The sequence below is a fragment of the Garra rufa genome, chromosome 15 (genome assembly GCF_049309525.1).
Source record: "Garra rufa chromosome 15, GarRuf1.0, whole genome shotgun sequence".
NCBI classification, from domain to species: Eukaryota; Metazoa; Chordata; class Actinopteri; order Cypriniformes; family Cyprinidae; genus Garra; species Garra rufa.
Window position 1 is genome coordinate 45,483,192 of NC_133375.1, and position 27,583 is coordinate 45,510,774.

General features: G+C 35.1%; 2 protein-coding genes across 2 annotated transcripts; both read left to right on the plus strand.

Moving 5' to 3' along the window:
- The first annotated feature begins 2,113 nt into the window (after positions 1-2,113).
- cdo1 (cysteine dioxygenase, type I) lies at positions 2,114-9,939 on the plus strand. The gene is made up of 5 exons (XM_073819301.1): positions 2,114-2,320; positions 3,724-3,801; positions 5,872-6,029; positions 6,175-6,344; positions 9,276-9,939. The coding sequence occupies exons 1-5, from the start codon at positions 2,151-2,153 to the stop codon at positions 9,303-9,305; spliced, it is 606 nt and encodes a 201-aa protein (XP_073675402.1). The 5' UTR covers positions 2,114-2,150; the 3' UTR covers positions 9,306-9,939.
- A 12,035-nt stretch (positions 9,940-21,974) lies between these two features.
- On the plus strand, positions 21,975-27,079 carry tmed7 (transmembrane p24 trafficking protein 7). The gene is made up of 4 exons (XM_073819248.1): positions 21,975-22,053; positions 22,384-22,568; positions 25,631-25,876; positions 26,672-27,079. Exons 2-4 carry the CDS (start codon positions 22,422-22,424, stop codon positions 26,906-26,908), a joined length of 630 nt encoding a protein of 209 aa, XP_073675349.1. The 5' UTR covers positions 21,975-22,053; positions 22,384-22,421; the 3' UTR covers positions 26,909-27,079.
- The last annotated feature ends 504 nt before the right edge of the window (positions 27,080-27,583 follow it).

The following is a 27,583-nucleotide window of genomic DNA, read 5'->3' on the forward strand; positions in this document are numbered from 1 at the left end:
GGGACTTTAGAGTGGGTTCACGAATCAGTTCGCAAATCATTTGATCCAGTTCGGGACTTTAGAGTGGGTTCGCGAATCGGTTCAAGAATCATTTGATTCAGTTCGGGACTTTAGAGTGGGTTCATGAATCGGTTCGCGAAACATTTGATTCAATTCGGGACCTAAGAGTGTGTTCGCGAATCGGTTCGCGAATCATTTGATTCAGTTCGGGACCTAAGAGTGTGTTCGTGAATCGGTTCGTGAATCATTTGATTCGATTCGGGACTTTAGAAGGGGTTCACGAATCGTTTGATTCATTTCGGGACCTAAGAGTGGGTTCGCGAATCGGTTCGCGAATCATTTGATTCATTTCGGGACTTTTGAGTGGGTTTGCGAATCGGTTCGCGAATCATTTGATTCAGTTCGGTAGTGTGTTCGCGAATCGGTTCGTGAGTCATTTGATTCAATTCGGGACTTTAGAGTGGGTTTGCGAATCGGTTCGCGAATCATTTGATTCAATTCAGGACCTAATAGTGGGTTCGCGAATCGGTTCGCGAATCATTTGATTCATTTCGGGACCTTAGAGTGTGTTCCTGAATCGGTTTGCGAATCATTTGATTCATTTCGGGACCTAATAGTGGGTTCGCGAATCGGTTCGCGAATCATTTGATTCATTTCGGGACTTTAGAGTGGGTTTGCGAATCGGTTCGCGAATCATTTGATTCCGTTTGGTACCTTAGTGTGTTCGCGAATCGGTTCGTGAATCATTTGATTCGATTCGGGACTTAGAAGGGGTTCGCGAATCGTTTGATTCAGTTCGGGACCTTAGAGTGGATTCCCGAATCGGTTCGTGAATCATTTAATTCGATTCGGGACTTTAGAAGGGGTTCGCGAATCGTTTGATTCATTGTGTTCGCGAATCGGTTTGCGAATCATTTGATTCAGTTCGGGACTTTAAAAGGGGTTCGCGAATCATTTGATTCGATTCAGGACTTTAGAACAGATTCGCGATTCATTTGATTCAGTTCATTATCGCAAGATGATGTATGTCTAGTCTATAGTTTATAGTTTTCACCTAATTTCAGATCAGCTTCACATTTTAAGACATTTTAATTAGACATTTATAGTTAAAATGAACAATAATAGTTAAACAAGTCTTATTTTTTCTGTTTAGCGGATCCATCCATAGAAAACAAAATAGATATAAGAGCAAATATTGTACAGATACTTGATATTTAAAGGTATTAGAGTATTAGTTCATTACATTTAATACATTAAACAGTCAGGTTTGTAAACGCTGTTTATGTTTGCCTGAGTTTTAATTGCATTTACAGTCTCTGACCAGCAGGCGTCACCAGTGTAACAAGCTTTGAGCGCTTCCAAACAATCCTTTTGTAAAGCAATTAGTTCATTTACAATCACATTTACATAATACGTTTATGTACAGTTGATTCAAAGCTTCGAAAACGATCTCTTCTACCATTATAGTGTTTACATGAGCCAAAGTTTATCACAATGTTGCAAAAATCCTGTGCGTCTGCTGTGCATGTAAATACAGCCAATGTTTTTATTCTTCAAACGAACTGGATTTATTTGACCATGATCCACATGATGGCGCTCAATGGAACACATTAACATTCTGTAGTTCTAAAACACATATTTGTAAGTAGCCTGAATATGAAAGAGCTGATGGTCATTTGTTCATCAGCAGGGTTTTTTTTTCTCTCTGAAGAATGTTATTGATTTCTAAGACTGAACAAAAATTCCGTTTTTCATCAAAAAAATTTTATTGTTGTCTGCATATGAAGGTAATTTAGAGAGAGATCTACCAGTAAATATGAAGTGAATCAAATGTTTTGATGAAAGTGAACCCATTGAATAAAGCGGGTCAATCCAAACTGCAATAGGGGAGGCGTATTGATAAAAATCAATAAACACAAAAACATGATATCTATTATCTCTCATATATTAGTTTGTTATAGTAGTGATACATTAGTAAAGTCTACTTCATATCTTAAAGTGCAGGTTTAGATGAGAGTTTGTGCAGTAATGCTGTAATTGCGCTCCGCGGATCCCCCATCTGTGCGCCAGTGGTAGCGTCCATTAAAGTTCTGAATGTATAAAAGCTTGAACCCCATCAGACTGACTCCAACAGAACAACAGCACCGAAGATGGAGCAGACCGAAGTAATGAAGCCAGAAACTCTGGAGGATCTGATCAGAATTCTCCATAAGATCTTTGAAAGTGACAACGTCAATGTGGAGGAGGTGCAGAACATCATGGAATCCTATGAAAGTAACCCTCAGGAGTGGATGAAATTTGCTAAATTTGACCAGTACAGGTAATTATTATTATTACTATCATTAATGATAATACTTTTCTCAGAATAATTATTTTAGCCAGTTTTCGTCATTAAGGTTTGTTTATTAGGTAGTTTGTTTTTACCATAACTAAACATGCAAATAAAGTGAAGACAAACAAAATGTACATTTTATGTTTCAAACTGTCTGATGTAAACACAAACACAAACAGAAAGGACTGCTGACGTGAACGTGATTTGAGTTTTAATCAACTTGGAATCCAAACATCGCTCAAATAGTTTCTTCTTTTAGTTCAGATATAAAAGAGCATTCCAGTGCCTCGTATAATTATAGGCCTACTATTGGACTTGAATCAAATGTCCAGTTTTGTCTCGTTTGTGAGTGGATGCGATGCTGGAGTTTTTCCTCCGCTGATGTTTTGCCAGTGGGCGTGGCTTCGCCTCAGGGGGCGGGGATGAAGCGGGCCAATCAGAGCGCGGCTCCTGGCTCACACCCCGCTGTCCTGCGGTTTCATCAAACATTCCCGCAGATAAACACAGTCCTGCATCACATTCAGGATTTCTGGATTGTTCGATGATCAGTGTTAGGGGTGATACAAGTAACGCAAGTTACATAATAATAATAATACATAATAATATTATTTATTCCAAGAAACTAAAGTAACGCATTGCTATTTAATTGACAAGAAAATATCTGAGTTACTTTTCCCCCATTTATTGATGAAAAGCTCTCCTGTCCCCATGTTGAGAGAAATTGTAAGATGTTCCTTTAGTTCTAGAATAAATGTGAACATGCATTAATTCATCTCACTCACTCAAAAACAGATACAGTGTTCTTCAAAATGAACGAAAACACTGAAATTCAACGCAAACCTGCAATAATTAAATATGTTCAATAATACAAATATCCTTTATGTATTTAACCCCATTTTAATAACCAATGTCTTTGCTGCCGACCTTCGATGATCCAATTCATCCGTACTAATAAGCAGAAATTACTCAAGATAATCTAACATTTGTTTACTTTTCTCTAAGCCTGAGGCTTTTGGTGTGAAAGGGCTTTTACATTTGCCAAAAAAAATAGAACTTTATATATTAAAAACAAACAAGCAAGCCCTGCCCAGATTTAAAAAGTAACGCAAAAGTAATGTAATTAGTTGCATTTTTAGGGAGTAACTCAACATTGCAATGCATTACTTTTAAAACTCAGTTCACTGAAATGAAAATGCAATAGTATTAATGTTCAAAATGATGCAAGCAGGATGTGTTGCATTTATCAGCAACAACAACAACAAACAGTAACTGTAATAATGAATGATTATGAAGTCCCATACAGCAAGGATACAATTTTTAAAGAGCAAATAAAAAATCTCTGAGTCTTTTTATTTTACTGACTGATTAAACTTCCTTCACTGTGTTTCTAGATACACCAGGAATCTTGTGGATGAGGGAAATGGAAAGTTCAACCTGATGATCTTGTGCTGGGGCGAAGGACACGGCAGGTACGGCTCATTCACACTGATGTTCATGTAGAAATCACACCTTGTGTTCGGTCTGTATTTACCTGTTGAACTGAAGAAGCCTGAAATCACGAGTGGATCGATAACTGAACATGCGTCAATGAATTAGAGATATTAACAGACTGATAATGGCCTGATAGTAGAGTCCAATGTCTTGTGATTAGTCAAGTCATAAAGACAGATAATACACCCAAAGCCTTTAATAAATGCAAAGCGGAGCAGATTAAATTATTGATAAAATAACGCTGTCAGCTCTTGAAGCATAAGCTATTGTTCACTGTTCATTATTCACAGAAAAATGTCATTCAGTGTGACAATACTTCTTATAACAAAACATCTCGTCTGGTGTATTTAGAACAGAATCATTAATGAGAGTAAAGTTCAGCCTAGTTCTAAAATACTAATTCATTGTGATTTTAAATCTTTACCAGGCTTTGCTTCAAACCAGTAGATTTGACACATTTATCAGGAAGACGTTTTTAATAATTTACAATATCATAAAATTAAGTATTATCACTTATTATTCGACATATGTGACTCTGGACCACAAAACCTTAAGAAGTCATAAGTAGCTCAGGTATATTTGTAGCAATAGCCAACAATACATTGTATGGGTTAAAATTATCGATTTTTCTTTTATGCCAAAAATCATTAGGATATTAAGATCATGTTCCATGAAGATATTTTGTACATTTCCTACTGTAAATATATCAAAACTTAATTATTGATTAGTAATATGCATTTCTAAGAACTTCATTTGGACAGCTTTAAAGGTGATTTTCTCAATATTTGGATTTTTTGCACCCTCAGATTGCTAAATGTGGTCCTAACAAACCATATATCAATGCAAAGCTTATTTATTCCGATTGCAGATGTATAAACAACTATAATCAGTTTTAAAAAGTTTTGTGTTGCAGGGTGACATATTTAAAAAGTGCATATCAAAATAAGTATATTTAAATTTTACATGAATGTGTTTTTTTTATTAAACATTATTTCACACATATTTTGCCTTTTTTTTCACAAAAGTTATTTCAATCATTAAAGTAGACACTTGACTTGCGTTTATGATGCTTTTGTGTGTATAAAATCACTTTCATCAATTTAATTTGATGCAGAAATTCATTTCATCTTTGAGTATCTTTAACTTAAAAACTCAAGTTGACATTGGTTAAATTATTGTGTTTTGAGTTAAAGTCAATGTTGGGGGTAACGCATTACAAGTCACGCAAGTTACGTAATAATATGACTTTTTCCAAGTAACTAGTAAAGCAACACTTTACTTTTTAATTGACAAGAAAATATCTGAGCTACTTCCCCCTCATTTATTGATTAAAAGCTCTCCTGTCCTCATGTTGAGAGAAATCATGTGTAAGATGTTACTTTAGTTCTAGAATAAATGTGAACATGCATTAATTCATCTCACTCACTAAAAAACAGATACAGTGTTCTTCAAAATGAACAAAAACCTGCAATAATTAAATATGTTCAATAATACAAATATCCTTTATGTATTTAATCCCATTTTATTAACCGATGTCTTTGCTGCCGACCTTCGATGATCCAATTCATCCATACTAATAAGAAGAAATTACTCAAGATATTCTAACATTTGTTTTATTGCTGAAGAGTTGACATTTGTTCTTCTGTGGTCTACTGTACAGACGTCGATTTACTTTTCTCTAAACCTGAGGCTTTTGGTGTGAAAAGGCTTTTACTTTTGACAAAAATAGAACTTTTTATATTAAAAACAAGCAAGCCCTGCCCAGATTTAAAAAGTAACGCAAAAGTAACGTAACGCATTACTTTCCATAAAAGTAACTAAGTAACATAATTAGCTACTTTTTTAGGGAGTAACTCAATATTGTAACGCATTACTTTTAAAAGTAACTTTCCCCAACGCTGGTTAAAGTAAATTATTGAGTTAAAGTAATGAAAAGGCTATGCTGATGGTATCAATGTGTCGTAAAGAAGCAGAGAAACGCTCATAGTTTGTGTTATTGTGTGAGTGTTGTGTTTTTCTGAGTTGGCCTGTGTCTGGCACCATTGCAGCAGTATCCACGATCACACGGACTCGCACTGCTTCCTGAAGCTCCTGCAGGGTCAGCTGAAGGAGACGCTCTTCGACTGGCCCGACCGCAAGCTCCCCGGCGGCATGGTGCAGAAATCACAGCAGGTCCTGCTGGAGAACCAGTGCGCCTACATCAACGGTGAGGACAGGAACACACACTCATGATAGAACCCTGACTCCCGATCGATGGGCCGCGTGACGTGGAGCCGTCGGGTCTGAAGTGCAGCGAATATCAGCTGAATAGAGTCTGATGCAAGAGTCACATGATTCTCCATGTGTTTCAGACTCCATCGGTCTCCATCGGGTGGAGAACGTGAGCCACACGGAGACGGCCGTCAGTCTGCACCTCTACAGTCCGCCCTTCCAGACGTGCCAGACGTTCGACCAGCGCACCGGACACCGCAACCCCGTCAAGATGACCTTCTGGAGCAAATTCGGCGAGAGGACGCCCTTTGTAAGTCTGCATCAATCTCTGGTTTTCATCTTCATGCACCGCAGTAGCTGTGTTTCCATCCATGTGCATTACTTAGAAAAATACTGGATGGAAATGCCAAGATGTGCGTACAATCTTAAAATGCACATAAAAAAATAATGAGGTGAAAATTTGTGTTCACAAACATCAGGCATCCAAACAAAACATAACATAACAGCGTTTGTTATTGCATTTCATATGCCAATCATTTATCATGTAGGGAAACAGAGTACACCAGTGATGTTGATATGAAGTGATGTTTTTGTTGCCATATTCTAAATAAATTATTCTGGTCACACTTGAGATTAGGGTCCGATTCTCAGTATTTACCAACTATGAACTGACTTTTGCCTCACTATACTCCTAATTACTGCTTAGTAATATTTAGTACAGTAGTTGTTATGTTTAAGAATTGAGGATTTAGAAAGAGGTCTTACAGAATAAGACATTAATATGTGTTTTTTCAAGTGATAATAAACAGCTAAAATCCAAGTAATATTCATGCTAATAACCTACTAGTTAACAGTGAGAATTGTACAATAAAGTGTTACCAATATTCTAATTAACTCACTAAAGTATTTAAAGTGTGAAAGGTACATAAAAAGCACGCATTTTAGGCTTAGACTTTACATTTTGACGTTAAATCCACTTTTGTATTGTATATAAATGTTCTGGAGTTTCTACACAGTATTAAGTTCAGTTTCATAAGAAGTAACTCTTGAAGGGAATTAGTTAGTCACTAGTTACACCCAGCACTGATCGGATGGAAACACTTGAATGAATGTTTGCTTAAAAATGTGAACTCCTAACCCAGGGTTATTATAGTAAACTAAAACCAAAAACAAAAACAAGATTGTTACTTAGAATGTAACAAATTACATGTGTAGGACATGTGTCGTAATTAATAACTGTACAGTAACTGTACATAATGTTGAAGATGGAATTAGTGCCGAGTACATGATTTTTTAGAGTATCTTACGCAACACTGACTGAAATGACAAAAATCTTACACTTATGTAATTTCAACGAGTTAACAAGCCATCATTTCTCATTTTCATATAGTTTCATGTTTCATTAGGTTGGCTTGAGAAACTCAAACTTAAACTCCCAGAATCCCTTGAGACTCAAGCTTCCCTTCTATCTACTATTTCTAATCCATTCCAACTTACATTCTATCGAATATTTATCATCTATTCAACCATCTAGCCTAGCCTAGCAACTACAGTCATGCTAGTAACTTGATAATCATGCTAGAAACACGCTAGCAACTTGCTAATCATGCTAGAAACATTTTAGCAACTTGCTAATCACGCTAGAAACATGCTAACAACTTGCTAATCATGCTAGAAACATACTAAACATGCTAGAAACATACTAAACATGCTAGAAAAATGTTAAGATCATGTTAACCACATTTTAATCATGCTAGAAACATACTAACAACATGCTAGCAACTTGCTAATCACGTTAGAAACAAGCTAGCAACTTGCTAATCATGCAAGTAACATGTTAATTATGCTAGAAACATGCTAAAAACATGCTAGCAACTTGCTAATCATGCTAGAAACATGTAAATAATGCAAGTAACATGTAAATCATGCTAGAAATATGTTAGCAACTTGCTAATCACGCTAGAAACATGCTAATCATGCTAGAAACATGTTAATAATGCAAGTAACATGTTAATTATGCTAGAAACATGCTAAAAACATGCTAGCAACTTGCTAATCATGCTAGAAACATGTTAATAATGCAAGTAACATGTTAATTATGCTAGAAACATGCTAAAAGCATGCTAGCAACTTGCTAATCACGCTAGAAACATGCTAATCATGCTAGAAACATACTAAACATGCTAGAAAAATGTTAAGATCATGTTAACCACATTCTAATCATGCTAGCAACATGCTAATTATGCCAGAAACATGCTAACAACATGCTAGCAACTTGCTAATCACGTTAGAAACAAGCTAGCAACTTGCTAATCATGCTAGAAACATGGTAATAATGCTAGAAACATGCTAAAACATTCTAGTAACTTGCTAATCATGCTAGAAACGTACTAAACATGCTAGAAAAATAAAATCATGTTAACCACATTCTAATCATGCTAGCAACATGCTAATCATCTAATCTATCTATATAAAATTCAAAACTTTGCAGCTGCTTTAAACTTTCAAGCCAGGCTTTCTCAAGCTAACCTAACATTTGTCTCGACCAGCCCTTTTTATGTAGTTTAGTTTGATGTACTAAAATAAAAAATATGTAGACACATTAAAAACAACAAAAGCTAATAAAAGAAATAAAAAGGGGCCAAAAACGACTGCGTTTTTAACTCTAATCAACATGAAAGCCAAAAAAAACAACAGCAAGAAGTACATGAATAAAACCTGAAAGACGTTAAGTGTCGTTATTTGGAGTTAATATTTGTTGATCTGCAGATAAGCGTTGAGGGTGTGATGGTTGTGTGTTAGTCAGTGCAGTAATTCATTCAGTAATGAAGTTTGCTGTGATGCTGTGTTGTGTTCAGTCAGAAAGAACTGCATGTTCTCGCAGCGCAGCCAACATTCCTCCACCTCTGGAGCGTTACAGCCTCGCAGCGTTTGTAGTGACGTAACGCCTGTGCTGTCCATCGGCTCCTGCAGATGTATGGAGGGTATAATGTCTTCCACATGTGCTCCACATCTGCCAAACACACCGCACTTATCTCCATACAGCGCTTGCATAAGTTTACCTTGACCAAAGCTCTGTCTGGACAGAATAGTTTCAACATCAGCCTGTACTTTGATAAGATAAGACACCGAACCACCAATCGGGCGTCCGACTCGCTCGTCCGCTTTAGAGAGAGTGTCTTTATCTGTTGATTAGGAGCCGCTGCATTAGTTTGACTGCTTCTCTGCCGTTTTCTTACAGGAAACCACCGTTTCACAGGAGAACAACTGAGACGGCGGGAGACACCACGGCGCCTGGCGGAAATTTCCACATTAAATTGAACTCGCAGTGATGTTTAAAACTTGATCCAACTCTTTTTTAAGATTCGCAAAGGACAGAGGGAAGTAATGCTGGTAATTCAAGTCTCTTAATCGTGGCCTAGTTTAGCGCTGGCGAGCGCCGCCGGATGAGGCCGAAGGTCTGAATAGATGCATTAGTCGAGCCGCGCGTCAATCTGCTCTTTGTTGTGGAGAAGAGGCCGTTCTCCCAGCATTCCTGTGTGTCTGTGACCTGTGTAATCACGCTTTTGTACGGTTACGGGACGAGAGCCGCGGGTTGAAGTGTGTAATTTATGAGAAGAATCTGTTTGTTCACTCGAATGAAAGAGCTGTCCTCTACCGGCCTCCGCTTCGGCAGAACCCCATGTGCCTCTCATCTCCACACGCTCTTTCATTCGATTTCCAGATCAACATTTGCATCGAAGAGTTTATTTTTATGAATCTTGCTGTCAATAATCGATGTCTCGTGGAACAAATCCGCTCTCTGCATTTGTAAACTGGAGCTTTTATTTAAAATGGACCTGAATCTTAGCTGGAATTTAGTTTTTGTCTTAACGTTGAAGTAAATAAAATGTTTCCCAAATGTTGCTGTTTGAGTTCATATCTGCATGATTTCTGCATCAACACTATGAAATTCTACTAATATGAGTTTGGCTTCTTGCATTTACACTGATGCATTTTATCCAAAGTGAATTACACTGCTTTAAACTTATACATGTTATCAGTTTTTGCTGCCCAAGGCATCAAATCGACTAATTTTCATCCTTGTTTCATCTTTACACACTACATACTGGAATGCATTTAGCTAACTAACACTAAAACTATTTATTTATTTATTTGAAAATTAAATAACTAGTAAAGTAACAAATGCACTACAAGTAACAGGAATTATGTAATCAGATTACTTTTCCAAGTAACTAATAAAATGAAGGCATTACAAGTAATGTGAGTAATGTAATCAGATTACTTTTCACGTAACTAGTAAAGTAACAAATGCATTACAAATGATGTGAGTAATGTAATCAGATTACTTTTCCAAGTAAGTAGTAAAGTAACTAGTAAAGTAACAAACACATTACAAGTAATGTGAGTAATGTAATCAGATTACTTTTCCAAGTAACTAGTAAAATGATGAAGGCATTACAAGTAATGTGAGTAATGTAATCAGATTACTTTTCCAAGTAACTAATAAAATGAAGGCATTACAAGTAATGTGAGTAATGTAATCAGATTACTTTTCACGTAACTAGTAAAGTAACAAATGCATTACAAATGATGTGAGTAATGTAATCAGATTACTTTTCCAAGTAAGTAGTAAAGTAACTAGTAAAGTAACAAACACATTACAAGTAATGTGAGTAATGTAATCAGATTACTTTTCCAAGTAACTAGTAAAATGATGAAGGCATTACAAGTAATGTGAGTAATGTAATCAGATTACTTTTCCAAGTAACTAATAAAATGAAGGCATTACAAGTAATGTGAGTAATGTAATCAGATTACTTTTCACGTAACTAGTAAAGTAACAAATGCATTACAAATGATGTGAGTAATGTAATCAGATTACTTTTCCAAGTAAGTAGTAAAGTAACTAGTAAAGTAACAAACACATTACAAGTAATGTGAGTAATGTAATCAGATTACTTTTCCAAGTAACTAGTAAAATGATGAAGGCATTACAAGTAATGTGAGTAATGTAATCAGATTACTTTTCCAAGTAACTAGTAAAATGATGAAGGCATTACAAGTAATGTGAGTAATGTAATCAGATTACTTTTCACGTAACTAGTAAAGTAACAAACGCATTACAAGTAATGTGAGTAATGTAATCAGATTACTTTTCACGTAACTAGTAAAGTAACAAACGCATTACAAGTAATGTAAGTAATGTAATCAGATTACTTTTCACGTAACTAGTAAAGTAACAAACGCATTACAAGTAATGTGAGTAATGTAATCAGATTACTTTTCCAAATAAGTAAAGTAACTAGTAAAGTAACAAATGCATTACAAGTAATGTGAGTAATGTAATCAGATTACTTTTCCAAGTAAGTAATGTAACCAGTAAAGTAACAAATGCATTACAAGTAATGTGAGTAATGTAATCAGATTACTTTTCCAAGTAAGTAATGTAACCAGTAAAGTAACAAATGCATTACAAGTAATGTGAGTAATGTAATCAGATTACTTTTCCAAGTAAGTAATGTAACCAGTAAAGTAACAAATGCATTACAAGTAATGTGAGTAATGTAATCAGATTACTTTTCCAAATAAGTAAAGTAACTAGTAAAGTAACAAATGCATTACAAGTAATGTGAGTAATGTAATCAGATTACTTTTCCAAGTAAGTTATGTAACCAGTAAAGTAACAAATGCATTACAAGTAATGTGAGTAATGTAATCAGATTACTTTTCCATGTAAAGTAACTAGTAAAGAAACAAATGCATTACAAATAATGTGAGTAATGTAATCAGATTACTTTTCCAAGTAAGTAGTAAAGTAACTAGTAAAGTAACAAACACATTACAAGTAATGTGAGTAATGTAATCAGATTACTTTTCCAAATAAGTAAAGTAACTAGTAAAGTAACAAATGCATTACAAGTAATGTGAGTAATGTAATCAGATTACTTTTCCATGTAAAGTAACTAGTAAAGAAACAAATGCATTACAAATAATGTGAGTAATGTAATCAGATTACTTTTCCAAGTAAGTAGTAAAGTAACTAGTAAAGTAACAAACACATTACAAGTAATGTGAGTAATGTAATCAGATTACTTTTCCAAATAAGTAAAGTAACTAGTAAAGTAACAAATGCATTACAATAATGTGAGTACTGTAATCAGATTACTTTTCCAAGTAAAGTAACTAGTAAAGTAACAAATGCATTACAAGTAATGTGAGTAATGTAATCAGATTACTTTTCCAAGTAAGTAGTAAAGTAACTAGTAAAGTAACAAATGCATTACAAATAATGTGAGTAATGTAATCAGATTACTTTTCCAAGTAAGTAGTAAAGTAACCAGTAAAGTAACAAATGCATTACAAGTAATGTGAGTAATGTAATCAGATTACTTTTCACGTAACTAGTAAAGTAACAAATGCATTACAAGTAATGTGAGTAATGTAATCAGATTACTTTTCCAAGTAAGTAGTAAAGTAACTAGTAAAGTAACAAATGCATTACAAGTAATGTGAGTTATGTAATCAGATTACTTTTCCAAGTAAAGTAACCAGTAAAGTAACAAATGCATTACAAGTAATGAGTAATGTAATCAGATTACTTTTCCAAGTAAAGTAACCAGTAAAGTAACAAATGCATTACAAGTAATGCGAGTAATGTAATCAGATTACTTTTCCAAGTAAAGTATCTAGTAAAGTAACAAATGCATTACAAGTAATGTGAGTTATGTAATCAGATTACTTTTCACGTAACTAGTAAAGTAATAAATGCATTGATTACTTTTCCGAGTAAGTAGTAAAGTAACTAGTAAAGTAACAAATGCATTACAAGTAATGTGAGTTATGTAATCAGATTACTTTTCCAAGTAAAGTAACCAGTAAAGTAACAAATGCATTACAAGTAATGAGTAATGTAATCAGATTACTTTTCCAAGTAAAGTAACCAATGCATTACAAATAATGTGAGTAATGTAATTAGATTACTTTTCACGTAACTAGTAAAGTAACAAATGCATTACAAGTAATGTGAGTAATGTAATCAGATTACTTTTCACGTAACTAGTAAAGTAACAAATGCATTACAAGTAATGAGTAATGTAATCAGATTACTTTTCCAAGTAAAGTAACCAGTAAAGTAACAAATGCATTACAAGTAATGTGAGTAATGTAATCAGATTACTTTTCACGTAACTAGTAAAGTAACAAATGCATTACAAGTAATGTGAGTAATGTAATCAGATTACTTTTCCAAGTAAGTAGTAAAGTAACTAGTAAAGTAACAAATGCATTACAAGTAATGTGAGTAATGTAATCAGATTACTTTTCACGTAACTAGTAAAGTAACAAATGCATTACAAATAATTTGAGTAATGTAATTAGATTACTTTTCACGTAAATAGCAAAGTAACAAATGCATTACAAGTAATGTGAGTAATGTAATCAGATTACTTTTCCAAGTAAGTTATGTAACCAGTAAAGTAACAAATGCATTACAAGTAATGTGAGTAATGTAATCAGATTACTTTTCCATGTAAAGTAACTAGTAAAGAAACAAATGCATTACAAATAATGTGAGTAATGTAATCAGATTACTTTTCCAAGTAAGTAGTAAAGTAACTAGTAAAGTAACAAATGCATTACAAGTAATGTGAGTAATGTAATCAGATTACTTTTCACGTAACTAGTAAAGTAACAAATGCATTACAAGTAATGTGAGTAAAGTAATCAGATTACTTTTCACGTAACTAGTAAAGTAACAAATGCATTACAAGTAATGTGAGTAAAGTAATCAGATTACTTTTCACGTAACTAGTAAAGTAACAAATGCATTACAAGTAATGTGAGTAATGTAATCAGATTACTTTTCACGTAACTAGTAAAGTAACAAATGCATTACAAGTAATGTGAGTGAAGTAATCAGATTACTTTTCACGTAACTAGTAAAGTAACAAATGCATTACAAGTAATGTGAGTAAAGTAATCAGATTACTTTTCACGTAACTAGTAAAGTAACAAATGCATTACAAGTAATGTGAGTTATGTTATCAGATTACTTTTCACGTAACTAGTAAAGTAACAAATGCATTACAAGTAATGTGAGTAAAGTAATCAGATTACTTTTCACGTAACTAGTAAAGTAACAAATGCATTACAAGTAATGTGAGTAATGTAATTAGATTACTTTTCACGTAACTAGTAAAGTAACAAATGCATTACAAGTAATGTGAGTAATGTAATCAGATTACTTTTCACGTAACTAGTAAAGTAACAAATGCATTACAAGTAATGTGAGTAATGTAATCAGATTACTTTTCCAAGTAAGTAGTAAAGTAACTAGTAAAGTAACAAATGCATTACAAATAATGTGAGTAATGTAATTAGATTACTTTTCACGTAACTAGTAAAGTAACAAATGCATTACAAGTAATGTGAGTAATGTAATCAGATTACTTTTCGATTAACGATTTTAAAAATTAATTTATATACTAAAACTAAAATAAATGAAAAAAACTATATAGACATATTTAAACACAACAAAATGACTAAAACTTTAACTAAAATTAACATTGATTCAATTCAAAATATGAACAAAAATCATAATATTATCTCAATGACACGTTGCATTTTTCTTTTTTTTAACTCTTTAAGCCCCAGCATAAATGATTAAGATCAGCTTGCATGTAAGGACACACTAAAACACCACAGATCAGATCAATCAGAAGAGTGAATATGAACAAATCCTGGAGTTTCAGTTAATAAAATGCATTAATGAAAAGTGTGAACGATGTGGATTCTGCAGCTACGTGACTGACACGATCTGATCGACTTGTTTCTCAGCTTTTTTGAGCTAACAGCCTTCCAGAAGTTTCTGAGATTCGTGTCAATGCATGTCTGCAGGCGTCTGCCAGATTCTTCTTTCACACTCGTGGGCTTCAGGGAGCTCCTATAGATCATATTTTCCATGATGGTGGCCAGGAATGAACACACAGCTGCAGGGGAAATGAGGGAGATTAGAATGTAAAGCATCAGTTCAATGAAAAAAAATCTGCAGATTCCTATACAGTTTTTTTTTATAGTCGTTTGTCATTTTTTCAAAATCTCTTCACACAGTTCTCCTTATCAAATGTCATTTTGGCACAGCAGTGAATTTCACGTTCAAAATGCATTAAAAGCACTTCATACAGTCTCAGATCAACTCATTCTCCATAACAAATAACAAACAAACACACTCATTATCCCTCATTATAACTCATAAAACTGTGAATCAATCATTACATAATAAGAATCTCTACTGTTTATAATTCACTGCAGTAAATGTTACATAGTTCATATACATTACTGTAAATAATTATTCCTATGTTTTGCCCCTTGATATAGATGGTAATGAAATTGAAAGACTAACACTGTAGGTGTTCAACTATATTGCATTGCATTGATAGAATTTTATTCATTCGGAATATATTGCTAATATGATGTTACTGTAAAAATGTAGCAGACTGCTGTCTTATTCATTTGGTTTGAACTATTATAGGTTTTGAAAGTGTGTGTATATGCCCTGTATGGTTTATTGGGTTTTGTTGTTTTTGTGTGATTTGAAAGATGTTTTCATTAAATGCATTGTGTGCCAAAGCAATGATAAATGATGTAGTTTATCCACAATCATGCTGCTGAGCTTTAAAATAGATGTGTTCTAGTGATTGTAAAAAACTGTAATTCATCCCAAACTGATGAAAAACACCAGCACTGAATAACAATATGTATGTTTCTCCATTACTTCTCATCAAAATTATTTATTATTTATTTATTTATTAAGTTACACGAACTCATTCAACTCAATTTTTTAAGCTAGTTTAATATATTTTAAGTTAAATTGCCAATTTGATAATGCCATTTAATGCAGCAGCTGAGCTAAAGTTTTGCAGTTAAAGTAGGTGGAGATTTTTTACAGTGTGTTATCATTGTTTATGATGTCCTTGACTTCCTGTAGTGTCTGGAAGGTTCTGCTGAGTGTGATTCTGTGGTTTGCATTAATGCTGTTTATTCACATACTGTGCTCTCTCCAAAGGTGGAGTTGCGTAAGATGCGTAACTGGTGCTTTTGACTTGCTCCCGCTGCATTAATAATGTGCCAACAAAATCAACACAAGCAGGAACCTTGAGCCCACTGAGAACAGGAATTCAGTCACGTATTGCCCCACATTACCACCAGAATGACCGACAAACCTCTCTGAGCCTCTGGGATACAGACACGCGGCTCCCGCCGGACCGGACCGCTGTTTGTCTGTCACTGACCTCTGCTGTAAAGGTCACGAGAAATGCTTTCATGGGTTTATAACCTCATTCTGCTGCTGCTGCTCATCAATGTTTTCAGCTCCTCCATCATTATCATATCTGTGAAAACACCCATAAAACATTACGACTGCGTTTATCTGCGTTTATCGCTCATTGTCTCTTCCTCTGGACGCACTTCACAGAAGCAGCAACTGTAACAAAGGTAGAAGACGTATTAATAACCACTCAGAGGAATAACTCATCAGCAGCAGCAGATAACACAAAATATTTATTGATCTGCTCTCAGTGTCTTTATCTGTTCATATCTGCAAGAAGAATAAACATTCACACTGTTACTAAATCATCAAATCATCCGCCGCTCTGTGTGTGTGTGTGTGTTTCAGAGTAATGAGCAGTTGTATAATCAATCACTTTTCCAAATAACTAGTAAAGCAACTAGTAAATTAACAAATGCATTACAAGTAATGCGAGTTATGTAATCATATTACATTTTTTTCAAGTAACTAGTAAAGTAATGGACGGATTACAAGTAACAAGTAAAGTAACAAATGCATTACAAGTAATGTGAGTTATGTAATCAGATTACTTTTTCAAGTAACTAGTAAAGTAATGAAGGCATTACAACTAACTAGTAATGTAACTAGTAAAGTAAGAAATGCATTATAAGTAATGTGAGTAATATAATCAGGTTACTTTTTCAAGTAAGTAGTAAAGTAACACAGTACATCTAAATTTACAAGAAAATATCTAAGTGTTTCACTTTTTCAAATAAGTAACAGCAGTTACTCTGTTTTCTCCTGACTGACTGCATGTTGAGAGTCAGAAGTGAGCTGTTGTGTGTGCTGTGTAAACAAGATGTTATTCTACTTCTAGTCTAAATGTTAACATGCATTTACTCATCTCACCTGCACAAACACCGATTCAATATTTCTCAAAGTTGATAAAAACAGTAAAATGCAAAGTCAGAATATGAGACAAACCTGCAAAAATAAAATGTTAAAGAACACAAATGTCCTTCATGTATTTAATCCTATTTTATTAAACAATGACTTTGCTGCTGACTTTTGATGATCCAGTTCAACCAGACTAATAATCTCAATAAATAAACAAATACAAATATTGCAATCCAGATAGACAGCACAGCTGAAAGGTTTGTTCGAGCTTCGCTTGTACTGTACAGACGTCAATTAAAATATCCTTCAGTCTGAGCTCATTCATTTCACTGTAAGTGTGAAAGGGTTTTTACATTTGCCAAAAATACAACTTTTTTAATATTAAAAACAAACAAACAAGCTCAGCTCAGATGAGAAGAAGTAACGCAAAAGTAATGCAACACATTACTTTCCAGAAAAAGTAACTCAGTAATGCAGTTAGTTACATTTTAGGGAGTAACGCAATATTGTAAAACATTACTTTTAAATGTAACATATGCACAACAGAGACAGTAAGATAAGGTTTGTGTGCGTGTATCCAGGTTTATAATGTTTATGAGGACACAAATGTGTATAATGACCTTGGTATTACAGTATAAATATGGTTTATGAATCTTCCTGTGCCTCATAAAACACCAAATGATGTTTTTTTGAGAATCTATAAGTGGCTGTAGTTTGTGTGAGGAGAAGGTTTAGGAGTAAGGGATAGAAATACAGTACAGTGGAAAAAACACTACCGACATGGAATGAACCTGTAATGAATGGAAAACCAGTGTGTGTCTAAACACGGTTTAATATGGTACAGTAGCTGTGTGTCTGTGTATCTCATAATGTGAGTAACAGTGACGTTAATAAGACAAACAGCTGTTTTTGACTCAAAGGAATTCAAATGGAAACAGGAGGACTTCAGTCGTCTTTATCATAGAGTCACAGCTCCAAAAATCACAAAACAAAAATGTGAGTTTAAGGACACAGACGTGAGATCAGGAGCCGTCTGTAAACCTTCACATGATCAGCAGTGGTTTGCCTGGATCTCTGGATCATATCCTTTGGTCTGAAGTCAATCGAAAAACAAACAAACACAAACAAGTAAATGTTTGACGGTTCACAGTGCAGGACGAGCTCCTGATGAACATCTGCTGTGATGAGAACAAGGGGTTTTATTGTTTATTTATGAATGCATCCTATTAATGCACAAACTGTGTTTCCAGTGGAAATGCAACATGAATTCACATTGCACTAAAACAGGAAGACTGTCTAATGCTCCCGATTAACATGTGTATCAAAGTAAAATGATGTGAGTGTCTGATGACACACTAGTGATGTCACACATGAACAAAAGAGCATCACACACTGGAAAACATCCATAATGATAATATGCTCTATGATATAATAAAAGCAATGCTTGTTACACAACTGTGTTTATTGGCAGTCATGGAGAATGAAGGTGTTTCTGCAGCAGACTACAGACTCAAATGCCACATCATCACAACAAACAGCTGCTGAATGCTGCTCTCTGCTGGTCTGATCGGCTCACAGATGCAGATGTTCCTACAGAGACACACCAGACACACTTCTCTCAATCACTGTGGCTTAATTCTACAATGAGATTTTTTTTTTCTCAAAACAGCATGACCACACTGCAAAAAATGCTTTTCTAGCTTAGATTTTTTGTCTTGTTTCCAACACATTTATTTGCACACATATGTTTTTTCCCATGCATTTGTTGGAGGTTGTTCCGACTCCAGATTTTCCTTTGATTATATCCTTGAACATATACTTGTTTAATTAATGACACTTAGCCTGCATTTTAAAATCTTGATAGTAAGAACACTATTTGAATATGGCAACTTAATATCATGCGCTACAATATTCCTATGAATAAATCTCTGACAGAGACTCCTCCCCTATCAGCCAATCACAGTGTGCATAGTTAATGAGCATGCTGACATCATCCATAGCAACGAAGTCAAGCCCGCCCCTTACTCAACTTAAAGGAGCTCACTTTCAGAACAAGAATTCACAGATTAATGTACTCTTCCCCTTGTCATCCAAGATGTTCATGTCTTTCTTTCTTCAGTCGTAAAGAAATGGTGTTTTTGAGGAAAACATTTCAGGATTTCTCTCCATATAATGGACTTCTATGGTGCCCCCAAGTCTAAACTTTCAAATTGCAGCTTCAAAGGGCTCTAAAAAAGGGTCTTATCTAACAGAATTATGGGTTATTTCCTAAAAAAATTCAATTTATATACTTTTTAACCTCAGATTCAAACAAATTCTTGTCTAGCTTGGCAAGACGACCATTTGAGATTAAAAAGTATATAAGTTGTAAATGTTTTTTGAAAATAACTCATCGTTTCGCTAGATAAGACTCTTCTTCCTCGGCTGGGATCGTTTAGAGTCCTTTGAAGCTGCATTTTGGAAGTTCAAACTCGGGTCACCATAGAAGTCCACTATATGGAGAGAAATCCTGAAATGTTTTCCTCAAGAAACAGAATTTCTTCACGACTGAAGAAAGAAAAACACAAACATCTTGGATGACAAGGGGGTGAGTACATTATCTGTAAATTCTTGTTCTGAAAGTGAACTACTCCTTTAAGACTTCTCTCTATTCCTTAGAAAACAAGCTAAAAAACTTTTACTGCTATTTAGGAGCACTCTTATTGCTAAGATCAAATGTTTTGTGAATACGGGCCCAGAGTAATACAATAGTCTAACTAACTAAATGGACAAAAAGTGTTTATTGTGGGTGATATCTCTCACTCTCCTGAACATTCTGTCATGTGTGAGATCCGTCATCCTCACATGCAGAATGATCCCAGCCAGTTATCCAAACCTGTCAGACATGCATATTCATAAATATCTATGATTGGAGTATGTGTGATGTTTGCTAAACTGGGAGACGATCTGCTCTAGTAATGAAATAGAAATCACGATCTCACCAATCAGGTTTGGAAGCACATCTATGGAGCTTGTCATTGTGTGTCTGCTTGTAGGACTGTTTGACTATTTATGTACGGAATGTGTAAAAACGGACATGCAAATGTATTTTTTTTTTCTGTTTACATGACGGTCAGTATTAACAAAAAAGCAGAACAAAAATGAAGTTATTTCTAGGGTTTGACTGCCATGGTGAAAAAATATCTCAACATTTTGACCAGTAACACTCACACAATGATAAAACACTATAATTTTGTTTTGGTGAGTTCCTACATTCTAAAGACATGCAGTAGAGTTGTGATTTCCCATAAAACAGAAGTGAATGAAAATGAATAAGACCTACCATACATTTCCTACCGTAAATATATCAAAACTTAATTTCTGATTAGTAATATGCATTGCTAAGAACTTCATTTGGACAACTTTAAAGGCGATTTTCTCAATATTTAGATTTTTTGCACCCTCAGACTTTAGATTTTCAAATAGTTGTATTTCAACCAAATATTGTATTCTAACAAACCATACATAAACGAAAGCTTATTTATTCAGCCTTTTTATTAAAGTTATTTACTTTAGCTTTCAGATGATGTATAAATAACACCTTTATAAAACATTACACGACATCAGGTTTAGCATACATTACAAAACTGCTTTATTACAATCAAAGTAGGCTACTTTTTTCAATAGAACAGATGTATTCCTACACAATTTTATTCAGTTCTCTGTCGGAAAATATTTTAAAATCTTTCAAAAACATTATTTGATGGTTGTTAGGTTTGCTTTATTCAGATATTTTTTTATTGCTGAAAACAAGAAGATACAAATCAGTACAAAATACAAAATATCAACAGTGGTAATACTTGAAAGACAACACAACAGTAAAAAATACAATAAATGATAATAAAAATAAATAAGTACATAAATACATTAAATAAACAAAGCAAAAAAAAGCCAATGTTTTACATAAAATTCCTTACACAAAAAAATTCTTATTAGTAGATATTAAAATCAAATTAATATAATTTTCTGTGTATCTTAAAAAAAACCACAAAGACAGGTTTAGAATTTGAGAATTAAAAATTAAATATAAATATAAAATTTGCTTTAGAAAAGAAATACGTTTATTCAAATGATTTTTTAAAATATAATTCAAAGAACAATAACATATGACATGTTATCAAAACAAGAAAAGGAAAAGAAAAAAAAAGACTTCAAATAACAAACAAAAATAGTTGCCAGGGGGAGGAAAGTATTAAAAAACAAAAACAAGATATACATACACATAGCCTACATGTATGCGTATACAAAAACAAATAAATATTTTGTAAAATTCACAAACTTTGAGTTCTTAAAGCTTTCTTATTCACAGAGTCTCGAATACAGTCGATATTAATACATATTTCAGTCGACAAAATCATAAAATTCCTTTTTTATTAGTAAACTTACACTTATGAATGTAAAATTTAGTCAAAATTATTCAAATGATTTTTTTTGTTTAATTAAACAATTATGTACATATTAATACAAATATATACATCTCACAACAGAATAGAAGAAAAGGGTATACAGAGAGGGAGAGAGAGAAAAAAACAAATACAAAATTGCATAATATGGATATTCAATTAATCAAATTAAAACGACATAGTGCATCATAGGTTTTCTCACCTTTTCTGTTTCTAATATTTTTTAAAGTAGTGCTATACTGTTTAATTTCTTTAATAAAATGTTCACAGTTTGGATTATTCAAATGAAATTCCCGAAGCAAAACTCGAACGTTGACGTTCTGTGACGTCGTCACGCACGTACGTGCAATGTCACCGGTTAAACAACTTCCTGCTTCCGGTTCGCTTTCGAGGTAAGCCGCACTCATCACTACCCATCGTTGTTTGCTGTAAAGCTGTTGATTTAGAACAGCAAAGTGATCTATCTTGTCGCGTTTGCGATCACGGATGTGTTTAAATACGCTAAGCTCGAGCTCGCGTCCGCTGCGCGCGCGTAACCGCCGCTTAAAGAGCCGATCGACATCCGGGTTCGTGTCGGACATTGAGATAAACGACAACACGAACATTATTAATGTGCTGCAGATGTAATAATAATATCTGAGTGTTGGTTTTGACAGACTGTCGAGCTGCTGTTCCTGACAGGAATCACTCATAAACACGAGTCTCTCTCTCTGCTCGCGCAGGTCTGTCCAGTCATCATTCAGCGGACCTGCAGGAGAACATGTTGGCCTGGTTTGTGCTGCTGTGTGTGCAGCTGATGTTCGGATGGATCCGAGCCTCGGAACTCACCTTCGAGCTGCCAGACAACGCCAAACAGTGCTTCTATGAGGACATCACCATCGGCACTAAATGCACGCTGGAGTTCCAGGTAGAGTTCAGTGATGAAGATGATGATGATGATGATGAGAGTCAGAAACACGTCATGTTCAGATGGTTGATGCTGGACTGCAGTGTTGCACCTGATCTGGAATCAGTGACAGTGATCAGGGGTTTTAAACGAACAATAATAACCAATACTAATAGTAAGAGCAGTAGATGTGATCTGGTTATTGAATCAACATCTCTAGCCTGAGTTTAGGTCTTAAAATCGTGAAATCATGGCATTAAATGTTGCATACACTGCTAAAATATTTTCAATATTAATCTATGTTTCTGTCTTGATTTCTAGTCCAAACATCTAAACATTCTTAAATCAGCATACATTTACTGGAGATGCGAAATTAAGACATGAAGTCTTGTTTCCTGACAAATTGATCAAAACGAGTTTATGATGAAAAAAACTGAACTAGAGATGTACTGAAATTAAAGTTCTTGGCTGAAGCTGAACAAAATTAAACACTGTTTTTCACCATTGCATAAAATAAGCCAGTATTTGCTTTTTTACAGTTTTATCTTGCTTTAAATAAATAAATAAAAATTAAATTACAAAACAGCTTAAAAATGTTTACTTGCCACTGAACATTTTTAACATTCTAGTAGACAATATAGCCTACCAACAAACCACAATTTAACTTAAAATTAGTAGGTTAGTAAAATAATATAATATTCTTTGGCCATTTTGAAGGCCCTCTTCTTGAATCAGGCATGTGTTTTAAATGGACAAATAAATGCAGCCTTGCTGAGCAAAGGAGAATGTTAGTTACATTAATAAATGTATTAATAGAGCTGTTGGAATTATTTTTGTCTTTTTTTATTTTATTTGACAGAACAACAGTAAAATGACAATGCTAACATTTATGAATGTTGACTGACTTTGTGATAAACCCACAAGAAGAGCTCAGTCCTACTTTCAGCTGACAGCAGCAAATGGACTTTAAACCCTGGCTATATTGGATCACGCCATTGTTCTGTATAATGTATTAATATTTAATGTATTATAATTAATAATTTCGGTTGGCAAACATTCGGTGCATCTCTAGAGTTAATGATTTGAAAAAGAACAAGTGTCTTTCAATGGGTAATGTAAACTTGTTTCCCTTTGAATTAAGTTCATTCATTCATTTTGATCAGTTTCACAGTAAACTTCTAGTCTGCTGTCGTGCTTCTCAGTGTATCCTAATTCAAGGATCTTTAGACATTTGCATTGGAAACGAGACAAAATATAGCTGCAAGCAGCGATTACTGGGGTTCAAGTGCTTTAAGGCATTTAGACATATGAAAAAATACATTATGTAGTAAGCCTTTTTTGCAAATCCAGGTAATTTACCATAGAAATATTATGTTTTGTAACATTTATGACTGTTATAGCACCAACCCTGGTCTGATCTCCTTAAACCGTTGCATGTTTGTTCAGAATCACGTGTGAATCACAGAATCACGTGTGCTACATTTTACACGCGTGTGCTCACCAGGTTTTGTGAAGTTTAGAGTTTTCCTTTAGGATTTATAGGATTTGGGGTAAATTTGGACAGTCTCCTTTTCTATATAAACCCGTTATAGCTTCCCAAAGGATCAATTCCAACATTTTTTTTTTTTATTAATTATTGACCTAGAAAGTCCAGAGAATTGTACTGCTGAGTTTTTTTTTTTTTTTTTTTTTTTTTTTTTTTTTTAAGATTGAGCGAAAAACCTAGGACTAGTTCGCAAAAGTAGTTTTTTTTTTTTTTCAATCATTTAACAAACGATTTGATTGACAGCAGTGCTTCTAGAGGCAAAGTTGCCTGGAATGACGAATTCTATTGCATGATACGAATATCACATGTATGTGCGAAAAAAACGTGCAATGCACAATTGTTTACACTCTTGAAAAAAGCAATATCGCCCCCAGTGGCCGTTTTTTTTTTTTTTTTTTTTTCAAATTTCTCACAAACCGTTGGGGCCACAGTCAAACAGGCCCACTGAGTTAATAGGTGCTCAAAATTCATGGGCCAATGGCGGTCATGTTTTTTTGAAAAAAGCAAATGTCCTTATAAACACTTGTGGCACTTTGGACCATCCTCTTATAGCACCACCAAGTGGTCAAGCTCTGTGATTTTTGTCCTGCAACCTCAGATTGAGCTCTTGTTCTGAGTTTGGTGGAGATATCTCATTCCGTTTAGGAGTTATAGGCATTTTGCTAAAAGTAGCCAACGTTTGGGCTTCCCTTTGTGATAGTGAGTCAAAAGTTTGACTTTTTTTTTTTATAATGATATTTACTCTTCAGAGAATCTTTCTGCACTGCTTTGGTTCCGATTGGGAAATAAAACCTAGAACTAGTTCGCAGAAGTAGGTTTTGCAGAAAACCCAATATACATAAAAATTTGCTCACGATCAAATCTAAATGCATGTTGTCTGGCGTGAGCCAAGGATTACAACAACAGAAGACACTTGAGCCTGCGGCTGACGGTTTAAGAGTTATGAGTGATATTATACTTTTGATGGCTGTAGCGCCGCCGTTAGGCCGATTGGGGCGAGCTTTGGTGACGTTGTCGGCGGTGAGAGTACTACCATCCCTCCAAGTTAAAAGTCTCTACGACTTACGGTTTGGTCTGCACCATCATGGAGATCGCTGATCCGTGACCATTCTAACAATTACAACAGGGTTTGCCTTTGAACCCCTAAAAATACTGAGTAAGAACATTGAAGCTACAATAATGTTTATTTCCATATTTTAATTTTTGTTGTTGTTGTTGTATTGTTATATAATACGACTCATTCTGTGCTCTGTATACATTTATAATTAGAGATCATACTGATGTATCGTGTTCCCTTCGATAGATATATATTTTCTTTATTTGGTTTTAAGGTGGTGTTTACATTTTACATTTACATTTTAAAAACATGCAGAATCTTGTCTACTAAAGTGTGGTATTCATCAGTGTAGCTGTTTCCTCCAGTCCCAGATCTGCAGTGTTAATATTAGGAGTCTGTCAGGTCTATAGTCGCACCGTCAGGACATGTGAGCATGGAGTCATCCGTCGTTTCACATGTCGGCTGTGTTTGTTTGTGCAGGTGGTCACTGGCGGTCACTATGATGTGGACTGTCGTCTGGAGGATCCGGATGGGACGGTCCTGTATAAAGAGATGAAGAAGCAGTACGACAGCTTCACCTTCACCGCCTCCAGAAACGGCACCTACAAGTTCTGCTTCAGCAACGAGTTCTCCACCTTCACACACAAGACCGTCTACTTTGACTTTCAAGTCGGCGACGACCCTCCGCTGTTCCCCAATGAGAACCGAGTGACGGCTTTAACGCAGGTGATCCCTCACATCCACTGAACTGCATTAAAGGGATAGTTCACCCAAAAATGAAATGTGATGTTTATCTGTTTACCCCCAGGGCATCCAAGATGTAGGTGACTTTGTTTCTTCAGTAGAACACAAACCAAGATTTTTAACACAACCCGCTGCAGTCTGTCAGTCATATAATGGCAGTGGATGGGCAAAAGTAAACAAACATGCACAGACAAATCCAAATTACACCCTGCGGCTCGTGACGACACACTGATGCCTTAAAGGAACACTCCACTTTTTTTGGAAATAGGCTCATTCTCCAACTCCCCCCGAGTTAATGAGTTGATTTTTACCATTTTGAAATCCATTCAGCCGTTCTCCTGTTCTGGCGATATCACTTTTAGCATAGCTTAGCATAGATAAAACTCAACTCATTCACTCGGGGGGGGTTGGAGAATGAACCCATTTCCAAGAAAAGTGGAGTGTTCCTTTAAGACATCAGTGTATCGTCACGAGCCGCAGGGTGTAATTTGGATTTGTCTGTGCATGTTTGTTTACTTTTGCCCATCCACTGCCATTATATGACTGACAGACTGCAACAGGTTGAGTTAAAAATCTTGGTTTGCGTTCTACTGAAGAAACAAAGTCACCTACATCTTGGATGCCCTGGGAGTAAACAGATCAACATCACATTTCATTTTTGGGTGAACTATCCCTTTAAATAAGTGAATCTGCTCATCCGGGTCTGATCTAATGGTTTGTTAACATCATAAACCAGCATGAATTTGAGCCGTGTCTAATACAGCTGCTTCGTTTCAGATGGAATCCGCGTGCGTCTCCATTCACGAGGCCCTGAAGTCCGTGATCGACTATCAGACGCACTTCCGTCTGCGAGAGGCTCAGGGCCGCAGCCGAGCGGAGGATCTGAACACCAGAGTGGCCTTCTGGTCCATCGGGGAGGCCTTCATCCTGCTGGTGGTCAGCATCAGTCAGGTGGTTCTTCTCAGGAGCTTCTTCTCAGACAAGAAAACCACTACGACCCGCGTGGGCTCCTAACGCCCGCCGGCCTCCTCCTCCTCGCTCACTGGGACTCGCACTGGGTCGCGTCGAAGGCTTTTTATACAAAGTATGAGTTATTTAAACCAACGCCTCGAGCTTGTTTTCTGTAGTCCTGTGTGTGATCCTCAGCTCATGATTTCGGCGCTGAAAATTAAACTGGTTTATTTATTTTGTGGCTGTGTGTTGACTCTTTACACGTGACGTGTATGTGAACATTAAAGGATGTGCAGACACTGTAGACCTGTGCAGTTATATACGTCTGATCCTATCATCATCACTCGAGACGTAGTTCAGCCGTTCAATCTTCATAGAACCACTGTGTGTTAGAATGTGAAAGGAGCTTCATTTGCTTTATCTTGTAAAAAAAACAGACATCCTTGCTTGATAATGTTCGATAATGTTTCCTAGTCATCGTTTTCTTTAATGACATTGGTGTTTTTTTTTATTAGCTGTTTCTTTTAAATAGCGGTGCGTTGATTTCTTTACCTTGTTTGAATGGGTTAATAAATGTCTGGAGGAACGTCTCAAAGACTCTTCTTTATAAAACCTGCAATTCTTTTCAAGTGTGCATTTGATCAAGTATCATTTTACATATTGAGATGCAAGAAGAGCAATCGAATCAGAAATCTGACCAACTGAGGTGGATTAAAAGGATAAAAAATGGCTTTTTAG

Excerpts from the sequence above, each read along its gene's own strand:
- cdo1 (XM_073819301.1), top strand. The coding sequence starts at position 2,151 with ATGGAGCAGACCGAAGTAATGAAGCCAGAAACTCTGGAGGATCTGATC. Across the intron at positions 2,321-3,723 it reads GCTAAATTTGACCAGTACAG|ATACACCAGGAATCTTGTGG; the intron begins GTAATTATTATT and ends CTGTGTTTCTAG. Across the intron at positions 6,030-6,174 it reads CCAGTGCGCCTACATCAACG|ACTCCATCGGTCTCCATCGG; the intron begins GTGAGGACAGGA and ends CATGTGTTTCAG.
- tmed7 (XM_073819248.1), top strand. The coding sequence starts at position 22,422 with ATGTTGGCCTGGTTTGTGCTGCTGTGTGTGCAGCTGATGTTCGGATGG. Across the intron at positions 22,569-25,630 it reads AATGCACGCTGGAGTTCCAG|GTGGTCACTGGCGGTCACTA; the intron begins GTAGAGTTCAGT and ends TTGTTTGTGCAG. Across the intron at positions 25,877-26,671 it reads GAGTGACGGCTTTAACGCAG|ATGGAATCCGCGTGCGTCTC; the intron begins GTGATCCCTCAC and ends GCTTCGTTTCAG.